The 22,451-nt window shown below is 37.3% G+C and overlaps 1 protein-coding gene across 1 annotated transcript in view; it reads right to left on the bottom strand.

Moving 5' to 3' along the window:
• Nucleotides 1-10,772, bottom strand: part of OTOGL (otogelin like) — a 140,699-nt gene extending 129,927 nt beyond the window's left edge. The window contains exons 1-6 of the mRNA XM_019835272.3: nt 10,556-10,772; nt 9,415-9,454; nt 8,409-8,457; nt 3,641-3,707; nt 1,895-1,993; nt 192-346 (exon numbers count right to left, since the gene is read on the bottom strand). Of these exons, the coding sequence (XP_019690831.2) occupies nt 192-346; nt 1,895-1,993; nt 3,641-3,707; nt 8,409-8,457; nt 9,415-9,454; nt 10,556-10,631 (486 nt within the window). The 5' untranslated portion in view covers nt 10,632-10,772. The remainder of the gene's footprint in view (nt 1-191; nt 347-1,894; nt 1,994-3,640; nt 3,708-8,408; nt 8,458-9,414; nt 9,455-10,555) is intronic.
• Between the last annotated feature and the right edge of the window lie 11,679 nt (nt 10,773-22,451).

The following is a 22,451-nucleotide window of genomic DNA, read 5'->3' as shown; positions in this document are numbered from 1 at the left end:
TAGAATATACCCAATTTAGCTACATATTTAGTCCATTCCAGTAAGAACCAATCCCTCTCCTTCCCCAGTCAGAGCCCTAAGTATGCATGCTATGATTATTATACATTTTCCATCATTTGTCCTGTACTTTAAAAATACAGACTTGCCAGAAAAAAAAATCTTTAAGTTAATTATGTCCTAGGATCACCTACCCATACAGTGTACCGAGGCTCCAAATTACCACAGTCCTTTGCAAAGATGTAAGAACAGTTTCCTGGGAAATAATAGTAAATGCCATCAAAGGTTTCAAAGTGGTACTGTCCCCAGGTTTTGCAAATCCCATCTCTGCCATTGCCCATATTTGGCACTGAAAAGAAATAGGATCATATTTAGTAGAATAAAACAAATTACACCCTGTTTCTGGCAGGATTCAGTTATGGTAGGTGACTCTAATTTTCAGTAAAATAAATATTTCCCTTTGGCAGTCAGTATCACAGAAAAAAATAACTAACATAAAACTATGAGTTGCTCGCAAAACTGTTAAACTCTCCTGAAGGAAAACGTGGTCTCCAAGCTGTTTTGAAGAAAGGATTTATGTTAGAAAATTCCTTAACTTTTGCTTTTAAAGGAAGACTCTGGAAGAAGAGAAGAGTGGGGGAAATGATACAGTAAAAGAAGGTAACAGTGATAAAACAAATATAATGCCTCAGAAAAGAAAGAAATGTCCCCATTGAGTGCCCTAAAAATTTGCATGAACAGCATTAGAGTATTCCAGACTCTGCAATTTTTAAAAAAATATATCTTAATACTGTCCACAGAGAAAAATAACCACTGGCAAAAGAAAAATCATGTTTATATGTCTGAGACCTAGGGATAGGGAGCATTAGTCATCCAAAGTATGCTGGAACTTAGGAATCCATGACCTCAGACTGACCAAATTTTAAGCAACTATCATCTTAAATTGTACAACTTCATCTTCACTGTTCTCGTGTCTTCCTCCCTTTGTCCCCTTGTGGATAATCCTCTATTCTATTTTGATTTTCTAGACCCTTCCCTCTAGAATAATATGGAAGTCAATGACCTTTACAGAGCACTCAGTGTGTAACATTTTAACACATGCTATAGGGAACATAGAGATAAGGCACAATCATTGTGCCTTTTCTTTGTAATTTTACCTAAGTTTATTAGCCTTGGCCAACTTTGGCCTTTACAGGAAAATAACACATTCATTACTCAGACTTCTCTGACAGTATGCCTTGCCTCTGTTGCATATTTTCATAGAATCTTATACTTTCTTTTATAGCATGTGGTACAAGTATAATTAATGAGTATCCATTGTGCATCAGTCCCTTCCTCTAGACTGTAACCTCCAGGAGGGCAGAAACATGTCTATATTGCTCACTATTGTAGCCCCAGTGCCAGGCCTGGGATTTAATAGACATTCCATAAATACTCATTAAACAAATTAATATCTATCATTGTTGATGTCGGACCTTATCCTGGACACTGTGGATAAAAATATTTTTGAAAAACCCTCTGCCTTTGAAGAGCTCTCAAAATTGTTTCTATTTTATGTACAGAATGTCCAGTTAATTCAAAGTCAAAAAGAATGAGGGCTCCAAATAACAAATCTGATTTATAAAGCAACAGAGAAATGAATAAGAACATAGTTTAATGGATTAATATAATGTAAAGTGGAAAACAGGCTGGAGGAAGTTGTAGAGATCAGTGAGAAAGGAAAGTGGACATACCTATTTTCTTTTACATTGTTTCTAAATTATAGGAATGAATTATGGACACTCTAGTTAGTATGTAATATGATTGTCCCAATCCCCAGTGGCTGAACACTTACATAGCAAATTAACCTTAAAGTTCCCCTCGACTTGTAATTCCCTCAAGCATCCCTGAAACTTACCAATCTGGCACCGTGTCCCAAGTGCCTGAAATATTTGACAGTCACATGTACCAGTCTTAGAACAGAAAGCTCCATTAAGACATTCATGAGGACAAGAACCTGACAGGCAAAAAAAATAAGTTATCTTCTGGCGTGCCTCAGTTCTTATAAACATAAAATGTCAAGATTTAGCTTGGACTAACTGTAACCATTATTAATTCAAACAGAACCCTGGGCCTCTTGCCTTGATGAGCTAAAGAATTAAGCCTGTCAAGTCTCTATCTAGTTCATTTCATTATGTGTGCTGTGAAACAAGAAAGACAGGATTTCACATCTCAAACCACCCTGAGAGCAAAGGTTAGCTTCCTTCAAGCAATTGAAAGGTCAAGTTCCCATGTAAGGAATCCCTGTCCCAGATGATGAGAACCAGAAATGCACAAACTGCAGATGATTCTGTTGACGGAGTTTGGCCCTGGCTGCACGTCCAATGGTCTCCGTCTCCAGGAGCAAGTGTATTAAAGAATAGCGTCCATCATTAGCTGGAGGGATCAGGTGAAGCATTAAAAAACTCAAATGGAAGCTCCCATTTTTGAAGAGAAGAATTAAATATTTCATCCAAAGTGTGTGTATTAATTAATCTTCAGGCTCCATTACAAATAATACATTCTTCCTGACTCATACTTAACTTTAATGGGTATAAACCAAAGTCATGGCCGGCCTTCACCAAAAATGCTCTTTTTCATGGAAAGAAAAATTGCCCCAAAGGATTATGCTGAAAAGAGGAAGCAAGAAACTATGAGCTACTGAGTATGTTTTTAAAATGCAAATGAATCACAGTGAAAATTTTTCCTCTAAAAAGGAGAGAGGACAAGGAGTAATTGGCAAATTTCAAGCAGGAAGAATTTAAGTAACACATCAAGAGAACGAGAAGACATCTCTGAGTCACCATAAAGAAGTACTAAAGATTGAGCCTTTCAGGAATATGTTAAGGTCATGGAAGGCAGTTAACGAACTGTGATGAATTAACCACCATTCTGACAAAGTCAAGAATAAGAAAATCCTATTATTATTCTACTTTTAAGATCCATCAATTTAAAGTCTTTTTACATTCAAAGACCTACAATTCTCTCTCCAACTCTTAACTGAGGGAAAATGAGCTGTTTCCATTTGATTTTGATTGATCCACTGATCCAGGTAAAGTCATGTTTTCACAAATTTAAATGCAGTTTTTTCCCTATAAATTTTATCTTAGAACACAATCTTACATTTTTACAATAAATAAATATCAAATAAATAAATAAATATCTAGACAAACAAATGTATCTCCTTCAGAAATTTATTTACAACCCTGTTTGGCATTCTCCTGGCTAGCCAAAACTAGCCAGGAATAGTTGCTATTTTAAATAAAAGGAAAAGTTGGAATTCAATTTCAAACTATCATCAGCATTATGCTTAATGGAAATGGGAAGTGGGTAAGCCAGAATAAAGATGTCAGGGAATCAAGGAACAAGTAAATGACTCACAAAGAAATTTGCTGATACCCAGTGATATCTTTCCTGATCACGTAGCTATCAGCTTCGTGTAATTGTTTAACCCTGCTAATTTACAAAAATAATTCAAATTTCTACATAAAGTGAACTTAACTATTCTATTATTACCACCTTGGCTCAGTTTCCTTCATGCATTAAATGGCAATAGTTAATTCAATGTATTTCTCAAAGGGGTCTTTTAAGAAAGCAAACAGAAAAACGTAGGCGTGACACCAACCTTTTATTTTGCTTTCACCCCAATTAATAGCTTCATGGAAGAAATATCTTGGAGACGTTGCTTCAAACTTGGAGAGAAAGAAATAAGAATTCAAAATAGTTAAATTATTTAATTTGAGCCAAACAAGCAAATTAGAAACTCTGGGGAAATAGTTACAGATACAGCAATTATAAAGTGCTGACTCTGTGTCCTTGACTTACGGAGGCATCTCGATGAGGCAGAAAGGGCTCCTCGGATTGTGGTTAGAGGATGTGACTTCAAGCTTTGGTTTTGCCTCTTACCTGACTTGGGTAAGTCTTTCTCCTCTTTGAGCTCAGTTCTTCTCCTGCCTCCCTCTCCTCTTTGGAAAAGAGCCTGAGTGGAGTCTAATCTTTGCATTAACTGACTGCTTTGCCTACAGAAGTAGCTCTTCTCTGATATTTCCAAGTGCAGATCGATCTGGAGAAAATGCATGTGGCTGATGGACCAACAGACGAGGACCTGCAGAGCCATTTGTGAAGACACCATCCACAGAAGCTTCTGCTTTGGCACTGTGTGTCACCCTCCATCTCCAAAGAACTGACACTTTGAAGTTCATAGGCCATTTAAGTATATCTTTTTATAGACCCCCAGCCACTTAAAGGTAATGGTTAAGAGTATGAATTATGGAATCAGACAGACCTGGATTAGAGTCTTGATTTTGCCATTACATAGACATAGGCAAGTTTCCTAAGTTCTTAAAAAAAAATGTTTCTTAACCTCTTCGTGTATTCTTTTACTTGTCTGTAAAATGGGAATAATGGTATCTACTTAATTGTGCCGTTATGACAATAGATTAAAATGATGTATGTAAAAAGTCCACCATAGTGCCTCACACATAGACACCTAGCAATAAAGAGATTTATATTTACGTAAGAAACCCAGATAAAACCTTAAGATTTTTGGAGGTCAATATAGCTTATAAGCAAATAATTGTGGTTTACTAGGCCTAATCTCTTAAGGGTTTTTATTCAAAGTCAATGATAATTTAGTGTATGGTCTGAGGCAATGTCCTTTCCAATAGCATTTCTACGTTCACCAGAAGAACACATGCTCCCAAAATTTTCCACATAACTGTCAAATCAAATACTAGATGTTGTTAGAAAAACTGGAAAGGTTGACGGACAAGAAGAAAGTGGGAAGAGGGAATGTGACTTCAGGTACAAAGTCCTACCTCAACAGATCCTGGTCTCCTTCCTACATGCAGTTTTATTTTGGCATTTTCCAGTAAAGACTTGTTCTTTTAATACCCACACCTGCCCCATTCCAGGAAAGAGGACTCCCACACTCTTTCTCACACTTCAACACTCCTTTCTAAATTCCTTGAGCCACACTATGCCTCCAATTCCATTATTTCCTGTTCTCATTCTTCCCTGGTTTATCCTCACTGCTCAATCTCCCCATTTTGCCATTGCCTCTGTCTTCACACTAAGTTAAATTCACAACAGTCTGTGACTTTGATTCCCCCAAGACAGCAAGTTTTTATTCTCTCTGCAGCCGTAATGTTTCCAACTGTCCGCATCTAACATAGCCACCAATATTCCTGGGCACTAAAATCTTCTTACTTCAGCTCCAGTGAATTATCTCTGATGCTCACTAACATTGTCTACTGGTTTCAACTCTGACTTATACAGGCTTATAACCTTGAACAAATTATTTGAAAAAAAAATTTTTTTAATGTTTATTTACTATTGAGAGAGCGAGAGAGTGTGTGAGTGGAGGAGGGGCAGAAAGAGAGGGAAACACAGAATCTGAAGCATGCTCCAGGCTCTGAGCTGTCAGCACAGAGCCCAACATGGGGCGCAAACTCAAGGACCGTGAGATCATGACCTGGGCCCAAGTCAGATGCTTAACCAACTGAGCCACCCAGAAGCCGCTTAAACAAATTATTTAACCTCCTCATCCTCAGTTTCCCAATCTATAAAATGGAATAAGAGTAGAATTGTATTAAATGCAATGGGATAAGGAAAGCACAAAGAGCAGTGCCAGGCATAGAACAAGGGTTGTAAACAAGTTACCGATTTTTATTACTAGGCAAAAACTGAATGCACCAGACAAGAAAGATCAAGCCTTTTTTTTTCTCCATATCCTTTCACTTAACTTAGGGTATATATACTCCATGGAAACTACAAGTGCTTAGCACACTGGCCTCCTCATTACGGAAGCATCCTAATTACCACACATTCCCTGCATCACACTACATTTCACCAGTGCTAAGACAAGACACATACATAGCTTTTACCTTTTTAACTAACCTGAACTCAGAATGGAATCTTACACTTACAATGGAGAGCATTTTATTTTTAAGTCATATAAATAATGGCAAATAATTGATGGTGTCAGATTCAATGAATAAGTTACACAGAAATGACTTCTTTTTAAAATTTTTTTAATGTTTATTTATTTCTGAGATAGAGACAGAGCATGAGTGGGGGAGAGGCAGAGAGAGGGGGAGACACAGAATCCGAAGCAGGCTCCAGGCTCTGAGCTGTCAGCACAGAGCCCGACGCAGGGCTCGAACTCACGAACTGTGAGATCATGACCTGAGCTGAAGTTGTACTCTTAACTGACTGAGCCACCCAGGTGCCCCAGAAATGACTTCTTTATAGTCTTACCTTCATTAGAATTTAGAATCTAAGCAATAGGCACTGATATTCATTTTATGTCTCTAGCGTGGTCCCTGGTATGTCGTCAAAAAATAACAATGAAACTGAAAACAAGCATAATTCAAATGGGAATGATCTGCCTCCCCAGCCTTGTTTAGAACTATGACTATAAAAGATTTTGGGGGAGCGTGGGTGGCTCAGTCAGTTGAACGTCCAGCTCTTGATTTCAGCTCAGGTCATGATCTCACTGTTTGTGCTGGCAGCACGGAGCCTGCTTGGGATTCTCTCTCATCCTCTCTGAAAGGGACCACCACCAAGACTGAGCCCCCAAACCCCTCCTTTCTACACTCTGGGATTTTCTCCCTTCCTGGTCCCACTTTTCTCTCTCCCTTACTTGTGTACTTCCCAAATAAATTGGCTGTACCTAAGTCTCTCAGCACCTGCTTTCAGGAGAAGATTTCTGAAATGTAAGGCAAGTGCAAAAGAAGTCCAGGCAGTGGGTACATACGTTCACATAACTGATACAAGATGATAGCCCATTCTTCCTCCTTGCTGATAACATCCCCACAGGAGGATGGGAAGCACAGAGAAACAGAGGTTTGTGTCTACCCTTTCTTTGCTCATCCTTCATCTCATTGCCAACATATTCCTGAATCCTTACTCTCACAAGTATCTATCCATCGATGCTCTGTCTTCCTAGAGCAGAAGTTATGAATCAGTGGGCAAGACTGGACTTATGACGGATGAAATTTCATGCAGCGCATGATGATGACCTCACTGCCCTTCTTCAGCATTTCTTCTTTTAAAACCTGTTCAGATGTTAAACAGGTTCTCTCTAAATGGGAAACCAACACAAGTAAGTGTGCTCCTGACTTAATAACCACAGGTAACTCCTTTGGGGTAAATTATACAAATTCTAAAAATACCTAAATGGACAATAGTATAACCCTATCCACAGGTCACTTCATGGGACAACTTTGGGGTCTATTTCACAGATTTTTGAAACTAGTAGGTTCACCAACATGCATTTTTTTCTCAAAATGGATTTTCTACTGAGTCATGCTAATGTCTTTCTGTGGTTTACATGGTCAACTGACAAATATGTAGTTAAATTTCTCAGAGAAACATCATTTTAACCACTTCACATGATGCAGAAGTATTTAAGTACACAAAACACTCTTTTTAAGGGGGAAAAAAGTGTTTCCATTCCAAAGACAATCTTTTGCCCATCTCACTACAAAAAAAAAAAAAAGATTTCTGAATAAATTAGTTCTGTCCTCTAAATTGACACAAATGGCCTATCAAATCCATCTTCAGTTCTCTTTAATTAACACCAAAACATGTAAAAATTCAGGCATTTACCAGAAAATACTAGCAGAACTGATTGCAATTCAGATTTTGACAAAGGCCTCCTTGAATATATAAGTCGTTCGCTATACAAATATTCAAATCACATTACTTTCCCATGAATACCTTTAAGTTAGGATTCTCTATTTTACCACCCATCTTTTATAGAGAAATATTTTTTAAATCCACCTATTTGAACATTCCAATCATAGTTTGCAAATATTGTAATTATGTTACCCTAAATCCTTTATATAAGGGGACCCAAGCAGAAGGGCCTCCTCAGATTCAGTGCTACCTGCCCTCCAAAAATAGAGGTCACCTCTCCAGAGGTGTCTGTCATCAAGATTTGTCAGACAATATAAAAGCTGTCTGTCAGGACATCAGGACACCTCTGATGCCTTTTTGCAAGTACTTAACTCAGATCATGTAGACCTCTCTCTGCCCCTGTTCACTCGTATTTGTTTGATTGCATCACCCTGCTATCGTGCTTAATTTTTAAAACGATTAAAAATTTCTGGCATGTAGATGAGATTCAATCTCCCACACATGCTGTGAGCCTATCAGTAGGTAACTGAGGTAAATAGCAAAAAAGCACTCTACTGAACGAGTAAACATGAACTAAGCATGAATTTGAGGGTTGTAGAAAAGCAGTAGAGAAGTTACTTTGCCTCTTCTCCTTCCTGTCTTGTTTTTAGCATTTTTTCCCCTTCACAAAGGTCTCATTGTTGAAGTGACAGCAGAGTCCCGAAGCAGAATGGATTATTTCTCTGCCTCTTTCCATCTGAGGCATAACCTACCTGTGCTGCTAAAAGAGCTCTTTTCTGTCGATTTTCATTAAACCCGTTTCTGGAAGAAAACAAAAAGAACTTGTATAGTCAAAGGCCCCTAGGCAACCTGAACAAGCCTTTCCCAAGAGAGAGCTGATGTTTTCCTCCTGATTTCCATCACTTTATCAAAGAGGTCTTTCTTGGTTTAACATTTAAAAGGTCCCCCTCCCCTTTTGGAGGGGTTAGATTTGGGTGGCGGTGCTGTATCGTTTTACAAAATTCAAGAGTGTCCCCAAATCTCTCCGGTCTCTGATGTAAACTGAATTTTAGGAAGGAACTTGAAGATAGAGAAGTAAACAAAATAGCGTAATATCGTAACACCAACACACGATATTTTCTCCACATGACCATAAAACCCGTGAGTTAAGTATTCGCCAAGAGCACATTCACTTTTTCCAGACATGATATTCACTTCTCTCCCTTTCCATGTCATAAAGCACAGATTAACATTAGTGTGAATAAGCACATCAATCTGTGATTTATCAAAATCAAATGAGGAATAGAATTCTGCTTTCCGTCAAGCAGATCGGTTTAGTTCAGAAAGTGATTTTCATTATTTAGTGCTAGAACAATTTTATTTTTATCATTAAAAATTGTTTTACTCTATGCTAAGATATAGCATGATTATAATCAACAATGTATATTAATAATAAGAATATAAAAGGGGGGATTATTGAACATAACTTCTTTATAAATCTTTGAAGTGAAAGTATTATCTCCTTAGTATCTACATCATTGGACCCCACCAAAAACTCATCTTATAATTAAAATGAAAGGAAAAACTTTTTCTTCATAAATAGGGAGATGAATGCCTGAGAATTTTTAATTTGTGGAAATATTTTAAAGAACTACATCTCATGCCCTTATTTTGTAAAATAGTTTATTTTTTTTCAAAAGCAGATACATTTATCTGCTGAGCTCTGCTCATTCCCATTAACTTATGTTTTAGAGGACAGAAAGAACAAGAAGTACTCACTTAGATACTTTCGTCAAGATGGATGATGCACAAATATATCCTGCCAGAGATAAATATACACGTATAAGAATGGGGAACAAATTATCCATATATGGAGGTCATATGTTCTGGTTACTAAACAAATCATTGTAACCTAAATTCTAAAACTTAGTCTGAGTTTTGCTGGGAGTTATTTTGCATTTTCTAGAGGATGTTGAGCAGCAAATTCTCCTGTGAGTCATCAAAGTAACTGGTAATCCAGACAGAAGGAACAGTGTACCTAGATTTGTAGAGACATCATAAATACAGTGGGAGAAGCACTAGATTTGGAGTCAGAGCTCCAAATTTTAGTCTTGGTCCTACCACTTAGCAAATGCCAAGTTTAAGCAAGAGAGCAAACACATAAAAAAAAATGATGGTGTTGGACAAGTCCATCTGTAAAGTCTCCTCCAGCTCTCAATACTCTATGACATTTTCTCCTTGGAATTTCTGTCACTACAAGGATTGAAAGATTGAGTCCATGACCCCTCTAGTCTTATGTTTCAGTAATTTCTCTCACTTCCCCTACAAGCTTCAAAATATACAGCTCTTTTCAGGATTAAAAACTAATAAGTGGATGTAAATAAATGCTTTCTCCATGAAAATATTCTATACGAATTAATTTATAAATAAAATTGTTATAAAAATCATTGAAAATCAATTTTTAGCCCCAAATGTTAAAGTCCTTCTCACAATAACTGTTCACCATTCTTGGGTTGATGGCATGAAGAAAGTTTAGGTAATCTTTTTCTCTTTATTTATTATAAAATTTCAAATGTTTAAGTTATATCGACAACCATTTTAAATCATCTTTTAGAAAAGAAAAAATTAGGAAAAAAAAAAAGAAAAGAAAAAATTAGAATCAGAGTTTCTTCCAGTATAGTTACTTATGATAATAAAAGCATGATTTTAACATCTGAAGAAAAGACACAAATAAAAACTAAAGTCCCAAAATTATCTACATTACCAAGAACTTTGAAAAAGATGATCTAGGGGTCATTTAGTATCTATTCATTCCAGTGACTTCAAAGTGCCTTCCAGTGTAAGGGAAAACTGTTCATATCAGTTGCAAGAGAGACTAACACACAATAAAATCAGGTAAAAATTTCATATAACTTCTTACCTTGTAATGACAACAGTAAATGAAGCAAGAATATACTCCGAGGTATCATTAAATTGAGTTTCCTCACAATGTTCATTTCAGTGGAGCCTTTCTCCCTGAAATGCAACCAAATTGTTGGTCTTTACTATGATGGCATCTTAGAAGTTGGCGCATTCGTCGAGTGCTCAAATTCTTATAAATATAACTTTGTAACAACGTAATTCAAAAGGAAATTCCAGTCTTTCTAACTACATACAGCATCTGAAGCTTTAGAGCTTGCAGGCAACTCTTTGGCTGAGTCTCTCATTAGTGATGCATGGCAGCTGCTTACCTGAGCCCGTATTAGTTACACCCTACCCTGCTTCTGCACATCATACTCCTTTTTGGCCTATATTAGTCTTTCACAACTTCTAAATAAGACAGCAGCATCAAACCCACAAAAAGCCTGTTGTTATCTCCTGATGTCACAGAAGATAACCATGATTCCTAATTGTTGATCTGTTATGTGTGTTTTATTCACAATAAATAATTACCTGTCCTTTGAGAAAAAAGGGTGAAATAAAATCGTATCAATTGTTTCTAGAATGTCTAGATGTTCTCGTAACGTTTTCTTTAGAAGTGAAAAGTAAACTAAGATGATATGCGTATGTTTTCAACTCAAGTCCCATTACAATGTAGTTTAAGTTGCCATATGCACGTGCCCACAGATCTTTCTGTTAAACATCCTACAACCGAAGTAGAAAATAACACAAAAAGCTGACATTTTAATATCTGACTTCACAAAGAAACTAAAGTAAAGTAAAGCCCTGAAGACCCTCCCTTCCCACTCCATTTTGCCATCCTCTACGACAGGTGCCCAGTTAGACAACATAAGAGGGCTTCTTATCCCAGCAGTAAGCACACTCTTCTCTGGAAGTGACTATCTAGGTGGGCATCAGAGAACACCTCTAATATTTCATAATGAACCTTACAGAGATGACCTAAACCCCGTGAATGAGTGAAAGTCATGCTTATACAAGGGGTGCATATTCCCTATAGCAGATCCCATCCACTACCTCCACTATTATCAGACTCATTTACCAGATGGGGACACAGTGGTAAGGAATGTCTGACTACACAGGAACTACCTTTGAGATGGAAAAACAGGCAGTTAGTTCTTAACGTCTTGTTGTACTCAGACACCTCTTCTGCAATGAGTTTCCAGGGCAGTATCCTTGACATTCTAATATACTGCATGCCAGTATCTACTATATAAACAGTTCCTTGCCTGAGTCCCAAATTCAATGATCTTTCACTCTTGTTCTAAATAATTTTAATTCCTTTCCATTGCCTACATGACTGTCAATTCCATGAGTCAAGAGATGTTTGCCTATAAATTCATGTTTTTAGCATGAAAACACATTATATAATTCATTAAAAGTGTAAGTACCTATGCATCTGTCTACACACATACATACACACACCCCTGCATATGTACACCCATTTTAAATGTTTGATAGATAGGTTTAAATAATTTTTCTCAACGTTTATTTATTTTTGGGACAGAGAGAGACAGAGCATGAACGGGGGAGGGGCAGAGAGAGAAGGAGACACAGAATCAGAAACAGGCTCCAGGCTCTGAGTCATCAGCCCAGAGCCCGACGCGGGGCTCGAACTCACGGACCGCGAGATCGTGACCTGGCTGAAGTCGGACGCTTAACCGACTGCGCCACCCAGGTGCCCATAGGTTTAAATAATTTAAGTATAGTATGTGTTTAACAAATATTTATTGAAAGGTTGTTGGTCATTACTCTTAAATTAATTAGACAATGAATTAATATAATTTTAAACAGATAGGGTTAGCTATTTGTGGTTACACCCTAAATATTTGTCCAAAAATATGTATCTACTCAACCACAATCAAAATTATAAAGTATTCTAGATACTAAGAAGATGTGAATTTTAAAAATTAAGCTTGAAACTTGTTTAGAAAACAATAATTTTCTTCCAAAGATTTTTAAATTAAGAGCAGCAATTTCGTTTATGCAGAATGCTTATTGACTCTTTCTGGAAAGGGTAGAAATTGCACATAACAAATACATATTACTAAGCCCCCTCCTTAATTTAAATAGTTTTTCTTGGTGTCATGCCAAGAAACTATTGCTTATTAGTTTCCCATGTAAATCAATCTAAAATATGAATAATCTATAAATCATACTTTAGGATTTTTCCCTCTCTATTAATTGTTTGACTTTTTTCTTTGAACCTAAAATTTTTCACAAGTGACACACATGTGGGAAAATCCAAAAAGGAAACCAAGGTTAAATTTCATGATTCAAAAAAATAAACATTTCTATCATACTCATAGATTTTTCTAAACATTACCAGAACTTGATGAGAAAAGGGTTAGTAAACAGCAATGTAAAGCCAAGTGAAAAGTATTTATTTCTAATATAAACTTGGATATTTTATATTCTCAATTCAAATGTAACAACTTGGAACTTTTCACCTCAAATTTCATACGGTATGTTTAGACTTCCGATTCAAAAATATCACAGCCATTTTAACTTGTTAAAGTTGAAAATTCCAAGCCTATACCATCTGGCATTCTTATTACTGTTTCTCTGGTTTGAACTATGTGCATTTAAAAACTAGAAATTGTTTTGTCTGGTAAAGAAAATAATAGAAATTCTAACAGAAATATTCGGGGTGACTATTCTTTTGTAGATAGAGGTTTCAGGGATGCTTTTTTCTATTCCTCCTCCACCCAGTATTATAGAAGTTAGGAGATTAGTAAAGGAGAGTGAACAGTGGCAAAGAAAACAATACAAATCCCAAGGTCTTTTTCAGCTAACTACATTATGAACTCATTACGCTAAATGGTAGGCTGCGTGAAAATAGGCAAAATAGACTTCCATGAATAGCAACAATAGAACAGAGAGTTTAGATAAAAGATTAGACCCAGAGCCACAAGAAAGGAATTTATGACTGTTGCTACATGTAGTTATTACTGTCAAAATTTAGTTGACAGCTTTTATATTTCATTCTACTGTGACAAAGGAACTTTGGCAAAAAGTGAGTCAGCTACCAGCTCGTGAAGAGATATTAAGTTCATAAGAGGTCTGAGGAGACTACATAATGCATGGAATACACAGTTCCCTTTCTGCTACAGGAGCACTGCACATTTTCCCACATGGAATATGATCTTTAGAAAGTCGACACCTGACAGCCTACTGGCCTCAACATGCCACATTAAAAACAACTGGCAAAAATGGGAAAATGTTGACCTTATACATCAATAATAAAAAGGGGGAGTGTACTTTTAATGAAGTTCATTATCCTTGAGAAAAAGCAACGTCTTTGGTGATTTATAGAGCCCTCATTTTTCATTCATTGAGACCAAATCTAAAGTAGATAACGTTTCATTCCCATCATATCATATTCTACCAGTGAAATGCAATTATTCCTCACTTGCTTTACTAAACCTAGCACATTTCAGGTTTAGTGATTTTATCTGGAATTTGTTATCACTGAGCAAACAAAAAGAATCCTATATCTTTGACATGATTTTAACCACCTGAACTTAACTGCATTATAAGATAGTTTTGCAGTATTCTATTTGTGCTCTCAGGGGTGTGTTGCTTGGCAATTTCCGGGATGTTTCATGTAATTTAATTAACAAATGGCATCTGTCTTAGCTTTTCTGAAGAAAAACATGATTATGTGTCATAAGCAATAGGTGTGTCTGTCATGATTTCAATTTAAAGCTGACTCCCAGAAGTTAATGTGTTATATTTTATAGGGATATTCACTTTTCAGATTACTATGATGCCATTGATTTGCCATATCTAACTGGTATCTTGAAAGAAGTAATATTCCTACAACTCCAGTTTCTTCTTGTCAATATTTTAATACCAAGTTTAAGAAATAATACCAGTATTTCCTGCACTTCGTTCTCTAAACTCCTATAGCACTGTGCATTTACACTATATAGTGTAATATATAACACACTAAATATAATAACATAAACTAAGTTTGTTTCTCAGATATTCAATTTCATGTTGTATCTTCAATCATCTTAGATGTTCTTATTTTAGAGTTGCTGAGGGATAATGGTATCTGAAGTTTTCAGGAGGATGAAGGATATAACCCTGTTGTTTGTTGCATTTTCTTCTCAGGCCTAGGGTGAATTACGTCATGGGTTTTGTAATTTTGAATTTTAGGTCCATGTCTGGAAGGTGTTTTCTATGCGAATCTTCTACTCCAAAGCTGAGAACGTGCCTCTCTAAAAAAGATTTTGCATCTGTATCTGTCAGTTGCTCCAAGAAATTTCAGTGATATCCCTTACATTCTTGGGAGCTCATCCAACCACTTAAATGGATGACTATTTTATTTTATTCAGCATATTCAAGTATTTCATACCTGGCAAACATTTAAAACATTTAATTGCCATATTGCCAAAAACAGAACCACCAACTATCAAAAATCATATGATGTTATTTTCTAAGTGACTAATTTACATATTTACCACTTACTTTCCCAGTTGAATTACAAACATGTGATATGGAGCCATGTATGATTCACAGGTAAATACTTACCTAATTCAACTCTACTGATTTTATCCAAGTTATTCAAAACAAACAAATATAAGTTTATAAAGAAAGTATATCAAAACATCTCATACTTGGATCAAGTTATTTAAAATATAAAAGAAAACCAGTCAAATATTTAAATGTCATAGTTGGATGACTTCATATCACATCAAGATTCCAACTTAGACACGGGACAACCTGATCTGTGACAACTACTGCAACAGCCACTGGAGAGTCAAACATCAGCTTATCATCTTCCGCCTTCCCTAAATTGGCAAAGTTGGTACAGAAAGCTGTCTTTGGAGACACAGCATCACTGTGGTTTTCAGCATAGCACAGATAAGTATGAAAACATAACTTAGAAGAAACCAAGCCCTTTATTATTATTGGAGAGTTGCACAAAGGTCGGATAATCTCAAAAAGAAATGTTTCCCCTCTTATCTTGACATACCCCATTCCCTGGCTCCCAGCCTAAATTAGAGTCTTGCTGAGTTACATGCAAAATTATTATCATTATCTCGCGAAAGCTGCAGTAAAGACAAAATCTTCTCTTGGAGGGTTTCCTTCGGTCTTCTCTTCTAACAAAATACGTTTACCTTAGCATACAGTGATGGTTCTCAAACTTTGGTGGGTGCAAGAATCCCCTAGGGAGTATATTGGAAGCACAGATTTTGAAACCCACCTCCACTACATTCTATGTTTTCTGATCCATGAGTCTAAGTGGATTAGGCATCTGAATTGTAATAGAGAATCTAGCTTTGGGGAAATTACATACCAAACTAGTTCCTTCTAGTAGGAAAGAGGAATGCAAGTAAATTACAAATATGGGAGCACTGACAGATCCCATTGGAGGGGAAAGCTGTAGAGGCTAGAAGAATTAAGTGGAAGCTGGAGGCCAGCCTCACTATCCATTAGTGAACAGCTCCTTGTTTGGGAAAATAAAGTCATGATGTTATTTAATTTGCTTACTCTTTCCACGCTCTTTATGCAGAAAACCTCCTCCCAGAGGCAACAAATCTTGACTATCACTGTGATAGGTGGAATAACCCCACAAAAACATCCATGTCCTAATGCCCAGAACCTGTGAATTTTGCCTTAAAAGAGACTTGGGGCACCTGGGTGGATCAGTAAGTTAAGCATCAGACTTTGGCTCAGGTCATGATCTCATGGTTTGTGAGTTTGAGGCCCGCGTCGGGCTCTGTGCTGACAGCTCAGAGGCTGGTGCCTGCTTCAGATTCAGTTCCCCCCCCCAGCGCCCCCCCCCCATGCTCATGCTCTATCTCTCTATAATAAACACTAAAAAAAATTTTATCTGATGGCAAAAGAGACCTAAAGATATAATTAAGTCAATGATTCCCTTAACTTAAATTCTTGTGGGCCCAATGTAATCACAAGAATCCTTATCAGTGAAAGTGGGAGTCAGAAGGATTAGAGTGAAAGAGAAATTCAAAGATGGAAGAAGCAGCCACAAACCAAGGATTTGGGGGATTTTCTAGAAGCTAGAAAATTCAATGGAATGTATTTTCCCCAGAGCCTCCGGAAAAAATTCAGTCCTGCCTACATCTTGATTTTAACCCAGTGAAACTCATTTCAGACTTCTGATCTCCAGAACTATAAGATAATAAATTTCTGTTTTAAGTCACTAAATTTGTGGTAATTTGTTATAGCAACAATAGGAACCTAATACACTCACATTCTCTAGCCACCAGGGATAGGCACATGACATTAAGTAAAATAATGTATAATTGTCCCTCAACTGATCCAATTCTCTTTCTCAGGTATTGAAATATATATCACATAGATAAAAGTTACATGTAGTCATAAGATTGTGGGCCTTGTAGTTTTGTGGTCATACAGAATTAGAGGGTAGCTCTTTTTTAGTCTCATGCATAGTTAAATAAGCAAAGGAAGCTATTCTGCAAAGAGAAGTATGAAGATTGGAGCAGATGTTTAGAGGGAAGCAAAGAAATACGTGATGGAGAAGATACTTCACCACATTCTGGTTTCCATTATCACATCAATCCAATAACTTTGTTTTTAATTGAGTTAACTTTGTTAGAATTTCATTCCCTGACATGCAATGATCCATGACTGATATAGAGGATCTAAGAAAAAGGGGGATGACTGTGATGGTTGATTTTATGTGTCAACTTGACAGGACCACAAGATGCCTAGATATTTGGTTAATATTATTCTGAGTGTGTTGGTGAAGGTGTTTCTGAATGATGTTAACATTTGAACTGGTAGACTGAGTAAAGTAGATTGCTCTTCCCAATGTGGATAGGTCTCACCCAATCCACTGAAGTACTGAAAGAAAACAAAGGAAACAAAAAGAAAAGAAAAGAAAAGAAAAGAAAAGAAAAGAAAAGAAAAGAAAAGAAAAGAAAAAGAGAAAATGATAGGAAAGGAAAGGAAAGGAAGGGGAAAGGAAAGGAAAGGAAAGGAAAGGAAAGGAAAGGAAAGGAAAGGAAAGGAAAGGAAAGGAAAGGAAAAGAAAGGAAAGGAAAGGGAAAAGAAAAAAATATGAGCAAGGAAGAATACCCTGTCTGTGCCTGACTGTCTTTGAGCTGGGATATCCATCTTCTCCTGCCTTCAGACTCACTCAGATTCAGACAAGAACAAAACTTCTGGGTCTCCAGCTTGCTGACTGTAGATCTCAGGACAATGGCTTTCTGCTGAGGGATACTATAAATTAGATGGGGGTTACTATTCCAAGGTCCCCCAAATAATCTGCTTAGACCTAAGAAAAACTGGAGAACTGTGATATATACATACAAAAAGAGGTTAAATTTTCCCAGGGACACCTTCTTAAAAAGTTTTATATAAGAGGGAAGATGAAAGATGTGAGTAAGAACCCCAAGAAAAACAGAGGTGAGGCCTTGTGAAATAGTCCCATTACCACTAAGCATTGTTCTGAGTCTAGCTCATTCTTCTGATGTCCAAGAACCAGATCCAGGAGAACCCGGAAGTTAGACTTCTATTACAGTACTCCATTGATGGGAGTCAGGGTGACTTCAATGACAGGGAAGCTGTGACAAGATTGGAAATTTGGGAGACCTTTTTTGACACTGAGTGTCTTAGGGATAAAGACACTAAGAATTCTATGTTAGTATGTGGACAACAGCAGGCATGAATATTGTTGGATAGATTAGATTATTGTTCTCAGTTCCTTGTTCATATTCTCCTTGTGGAGAATTATATGTTTTCCCTTTTTTATATGCTTTTTACAATACCTCTCCCTGAAGTAGAAAAAAAGTATATTTCCCCTCCATGTTGATGGTTAAAATGGTCATGTGACTTTCTCTGCCCAACTTAAGCAAAACCTTTAAACCTTCAGAGTTTTGGATTGTTTTCTTGCATTTCTGCTATCTACTTTCTTGGATTGTTTTCTTCCCCTTCTGCTATTGTTTTCTTGCACTTCTGAAGAAGAAGAATATGTCCTGGGTAGCCACTAGTCCAGGAAGAATGAGGAAACATGTGGAATCCAGACTAAAACAGACCCTCAAAGAGCTGACTCCAATGGGCCAGAAATTAATGTGTGGTATGCCATTGAGATTTGGGGTTGTTAGTTATATGAAACATTATTGTAGCATCAACCTGACTCATTTGGAAGATTCAGTAGGCTTAGTGCCCCAGCATCTGGGGCACTTTAGTGGTGATGATGTGGGCTCACTCTGGCTAACATTCAGGAAGGCTTTCTCTTCAGGGTGGTCTTTCACTAGGTCAGGAGGAAAATACCTAGGCCCACTTTCCTTCACAGGTTATGCTCAAGGACTACTACTTCTGGGAAAACAGATGGGAGAAGGCACAGGATTGCAGCATCTCTGTAGACAGAGGAGAACTCTTACCCACTCTTTTCTGGTAGAGCAAAGTTAACTTTTGCTCATGTTTTGCTCATCTTCTAGATTAAGTTTAACATCACCCCTCCTGTGCACTCCTTCTCTGACTTCAAGATGCTCAGCCTTTTCTGTGATGGATCATCCACACCATGTCATTGCTCTCAGCACAGTGTATATTGCTTTATGGTCTGTCTCACCAGTTGTGGATTTCTGAGGACATGGGACTCATCTTAATCTCTTCCTTTCCTCATTGTCTAAAAAATATTCATTAGTCAAATAAATTAATGTGTTTCTCTGATATAAGACCCTTGCAGGAGTAGAGTTTTCAAAGCTCTTCTCTTTTGCTTATTTAATGCACAACCACATCCAGTAGACCCAGATAAATGCCTCCAAGTGGATGAATTCAAGCATTGTCCCCACAGGTCAAACTAACATATTTGAGTTTGTAAAGTCAGTGAGCCCAGGGTTCGAGGAGACTCAGATGAGGGCTCTCAGTCATTGACAAAACACCTGTTCCTTTGAATTCTGAATAAAGATCACAATTCCAACAGTTTTTAAGATGAGAAAGAAGGAAGACTACACAGAGCAATGGATGAATCACAGGACATATTTTCATGGAGAAAGGCAAACCATTAAATATCTCTTTCTTACCTTTCCTTGTTTACCCGGAGCCACAATTTATCTGTGGAAACATAAAACTAAAGCAGAGCACTGGCTTGCCTCTCAGAAAATTGCACTCCCGCTCTCCACTACTATTTGGCACTTACTATTTAACTAATTTATATTGCTATTTATCTTTTATGACTGTGCCTATCACTTCTACTAGATGAATAGGTGATTGAGAGCTATAAGCCTGTATGCCCCACAGGCCCTCACGCTGTCTTTGATATAAACTTATCGTTAATAAATGTCATTAGTGGTGATAGCAATAGGATGTTAATGATCATCTCCCTCTTCTGGTATGTTCACAGAGGTTGGTGGGCAGGATTAGAGGGCGGGATGGTGTGGGCTGGGAAATGAGGTTATGAAGGGAGCCTAACCCAGATTGTGGAAAGTCTTATATTCTGTGTTAAATATGACAGACTTTCTCCTGCAGGCAATCGAGATCTGTTAGAAATTCCAGTGGCCATTTTTTTTAAAAGAGCTCTTTGATAGCAGTATGCTACATGAAGTTGAATTCAACATTTCAGAATACAACATCTGGCTTACTTCTTTGAATTTAGTTGCTTTCATCTTCACACAATATCTCACAAAAACTCTCCTTTTTATATAGATGACAAGACAGAAACCCCTCGAAGCAGGCAGAGGGAAAAAATAAGAAATAGTAAAAATTATAAATAGTTACTCATATAAGTTCCATAATACTTACTAGGGGTGAAACATTACATTAGATGGTATGAAGATTAAACATATAAAGATAAAACATATACAAATCATCTCTTAAGCTAATTTAATGGGTGATCTAAGTGTAGGCAGAGGAAATAGAAAAAATGAATACAATAGCCTCCTTCCTCAAAGATTACAATCCAGTGAGGTCAATGACATTAAAAGCAATTATAAAATTAAGTATTTAATTGTAACTGTGGTGTGTGTCCTCAAAGAAAGTACCAGATGCCTTGAGAGTCTTGTAGGAAAGAGGAAAGTTTCAGGAGGAACTTCTAAGAGAAGCTTACTTTGAAATTGAGAATTGGAGTTAGCAGGAGAGAACCAAGATGTTACCAAACAGAGAAAACAGCTTATTCCGATGCCTTAAGAAGGAAGGAGCCAAGTAGGTTTGAAGAAATACAGGCTTAGTACAGCTGGAGCAGGGTGAGTTAGGGAGGGAAGGGTGTAAGGCTGGGACATGAGAGCAGCAAAAGGAGGTCATTCAAGTGTTTTGGGCCATTGTCAGAATTTTGGATTTCACCCCAAGAAGAATAGAACCTAGTGGAGAGTTTGAAGCAAAGGAGTAATATAAACAGGATTTTACATATATGTGTATGTATGTGTGTACATATATGCATATTATATACACACACACATATATTAATATATACACACATATGTACTTTATATATATACACACACACATGTTATCTATTACATATATCTATTTGTTTTAAGATAACTCTTTATGCAAGGGGAACAAAAGTAAATGCAGAAAAAAAGCCAGAGATGGTTAAGAGATGATAGTGATTCACACTAGGATGGAAGATGTGAAAGTAGAATATAGAAACTAATTCAGGACATATTTAGAAACAGAGTCACAGAATTTCGTAGTTAAGCAGACATGGTGCATGAGAAGAAACAAGATGTAAAGGATGATGTTTTCTGGTATGATTACTTGAGTGGGCAGTGGTGTCCCTTATGGAGATGGGAAACTCTAGAGAAAGAGCAGGTTTGAACAGATGTGAAGTCTGTGGAGAACTGTCTTGTTCCTTTGTTTACAGAGATGCAGGTATCTGTTGAAAGATACCAACAAGAAGTAGTTACCGAAGATACAAACATAAGAGGCTGCTCAAAATAGACCAGTTCTTGACCAGTAGGAGAGCTTCCTCTCAAGAAGCTTCTCACCCAGAGGGTGAGAGAAATTAAGTACATGTAATGGGGATACTGTTTCAATATAATTAATATGTTTTTCTTTTTTGTGATTTCATGTGTATGACTTTCTCCCAAGTTAGAATGAGGCATGCATCTGCCTTGGAGATTCAGGTTATTTTATCCAGGAAACAAAGAGGAGAAAAGTAAAATACAATATTCAGCTTTGAACATACAAAATGGGATTTTTTTTGTCTGCAGAAAGACAATTAATTTCAAAATCTGGCTTTTCCAAGAAGGAAGGAGATTTTTGATACTCTTTATCCCCCTTCTTATATATTAAGAGGCAGGACTGAGGACTGGATCTCAAAGTTCTATGTGATGGAGTTCCCACTGAGGTAAGAAGACGAAGGATTTAGTCAAAGCCCATCACCCACAGCCAGATGGAATGCGGAAGGAAATGAATCAAAGGTAGGAAAGAAGATGATGCCGCCAAGGGCATGTTAATAGTAGAAGCAAAGTATGGAGAAGCAAAGGGAAGACCTGAGTTCAGCTCTCCGGGGCAGCCCTCAGATGCCACTTGACAGATGAGACCACATGTCTCCATAGGAATGCTGTGGCAGGCACATGAGAGTCTGATTTCAGAGCTAGCAAGAGGGCCATTCTTTCAGAAAGAACCACCTTGGTGGCAGAAAGTCTGCAGGTTGGACTTTGTCACCTGGGACTCGGAGACAGACCTCAAACTCAAACCAGTGAAAGCTGAAGTTGGACTCATCAGAGAAGATAACCAGAAGAACAAAGCAGAAGTTATAGCAGCTTCCATCAGCAGTTGCAAACATCAGCAGACCACTAGGGATAAAACACTAGGGATGTGACAGCAGAAGTGGCCAGCCCTAGGAGAAGCTCAGACCAACCATTCGCTGCAGGGACCCACACTGCTCCAGAAAGCACTGTTGGGAAAGCCAGTCTCCCAAAGACCAAGAGAAGTGA

Source organism: Felis catus, chromosome B4 (assembly GCF_018350175.1).
Source record: "Felis catus isolate Fca126 chromosome B4, F.catus_Fca126_mat1.0, whole genome shotgun sequence".
Taxonomy (NCBI): domain Eukaryota; kingdom Metazoa; phylum Chordata; class Mammalia; order Carnivora; family Felidae; genus Felis; species Felis catus.
Note: the sequence above shows the minus strand (reverse complement) of the source record. Positions and strands in the feature narration are given on the sequence as shown.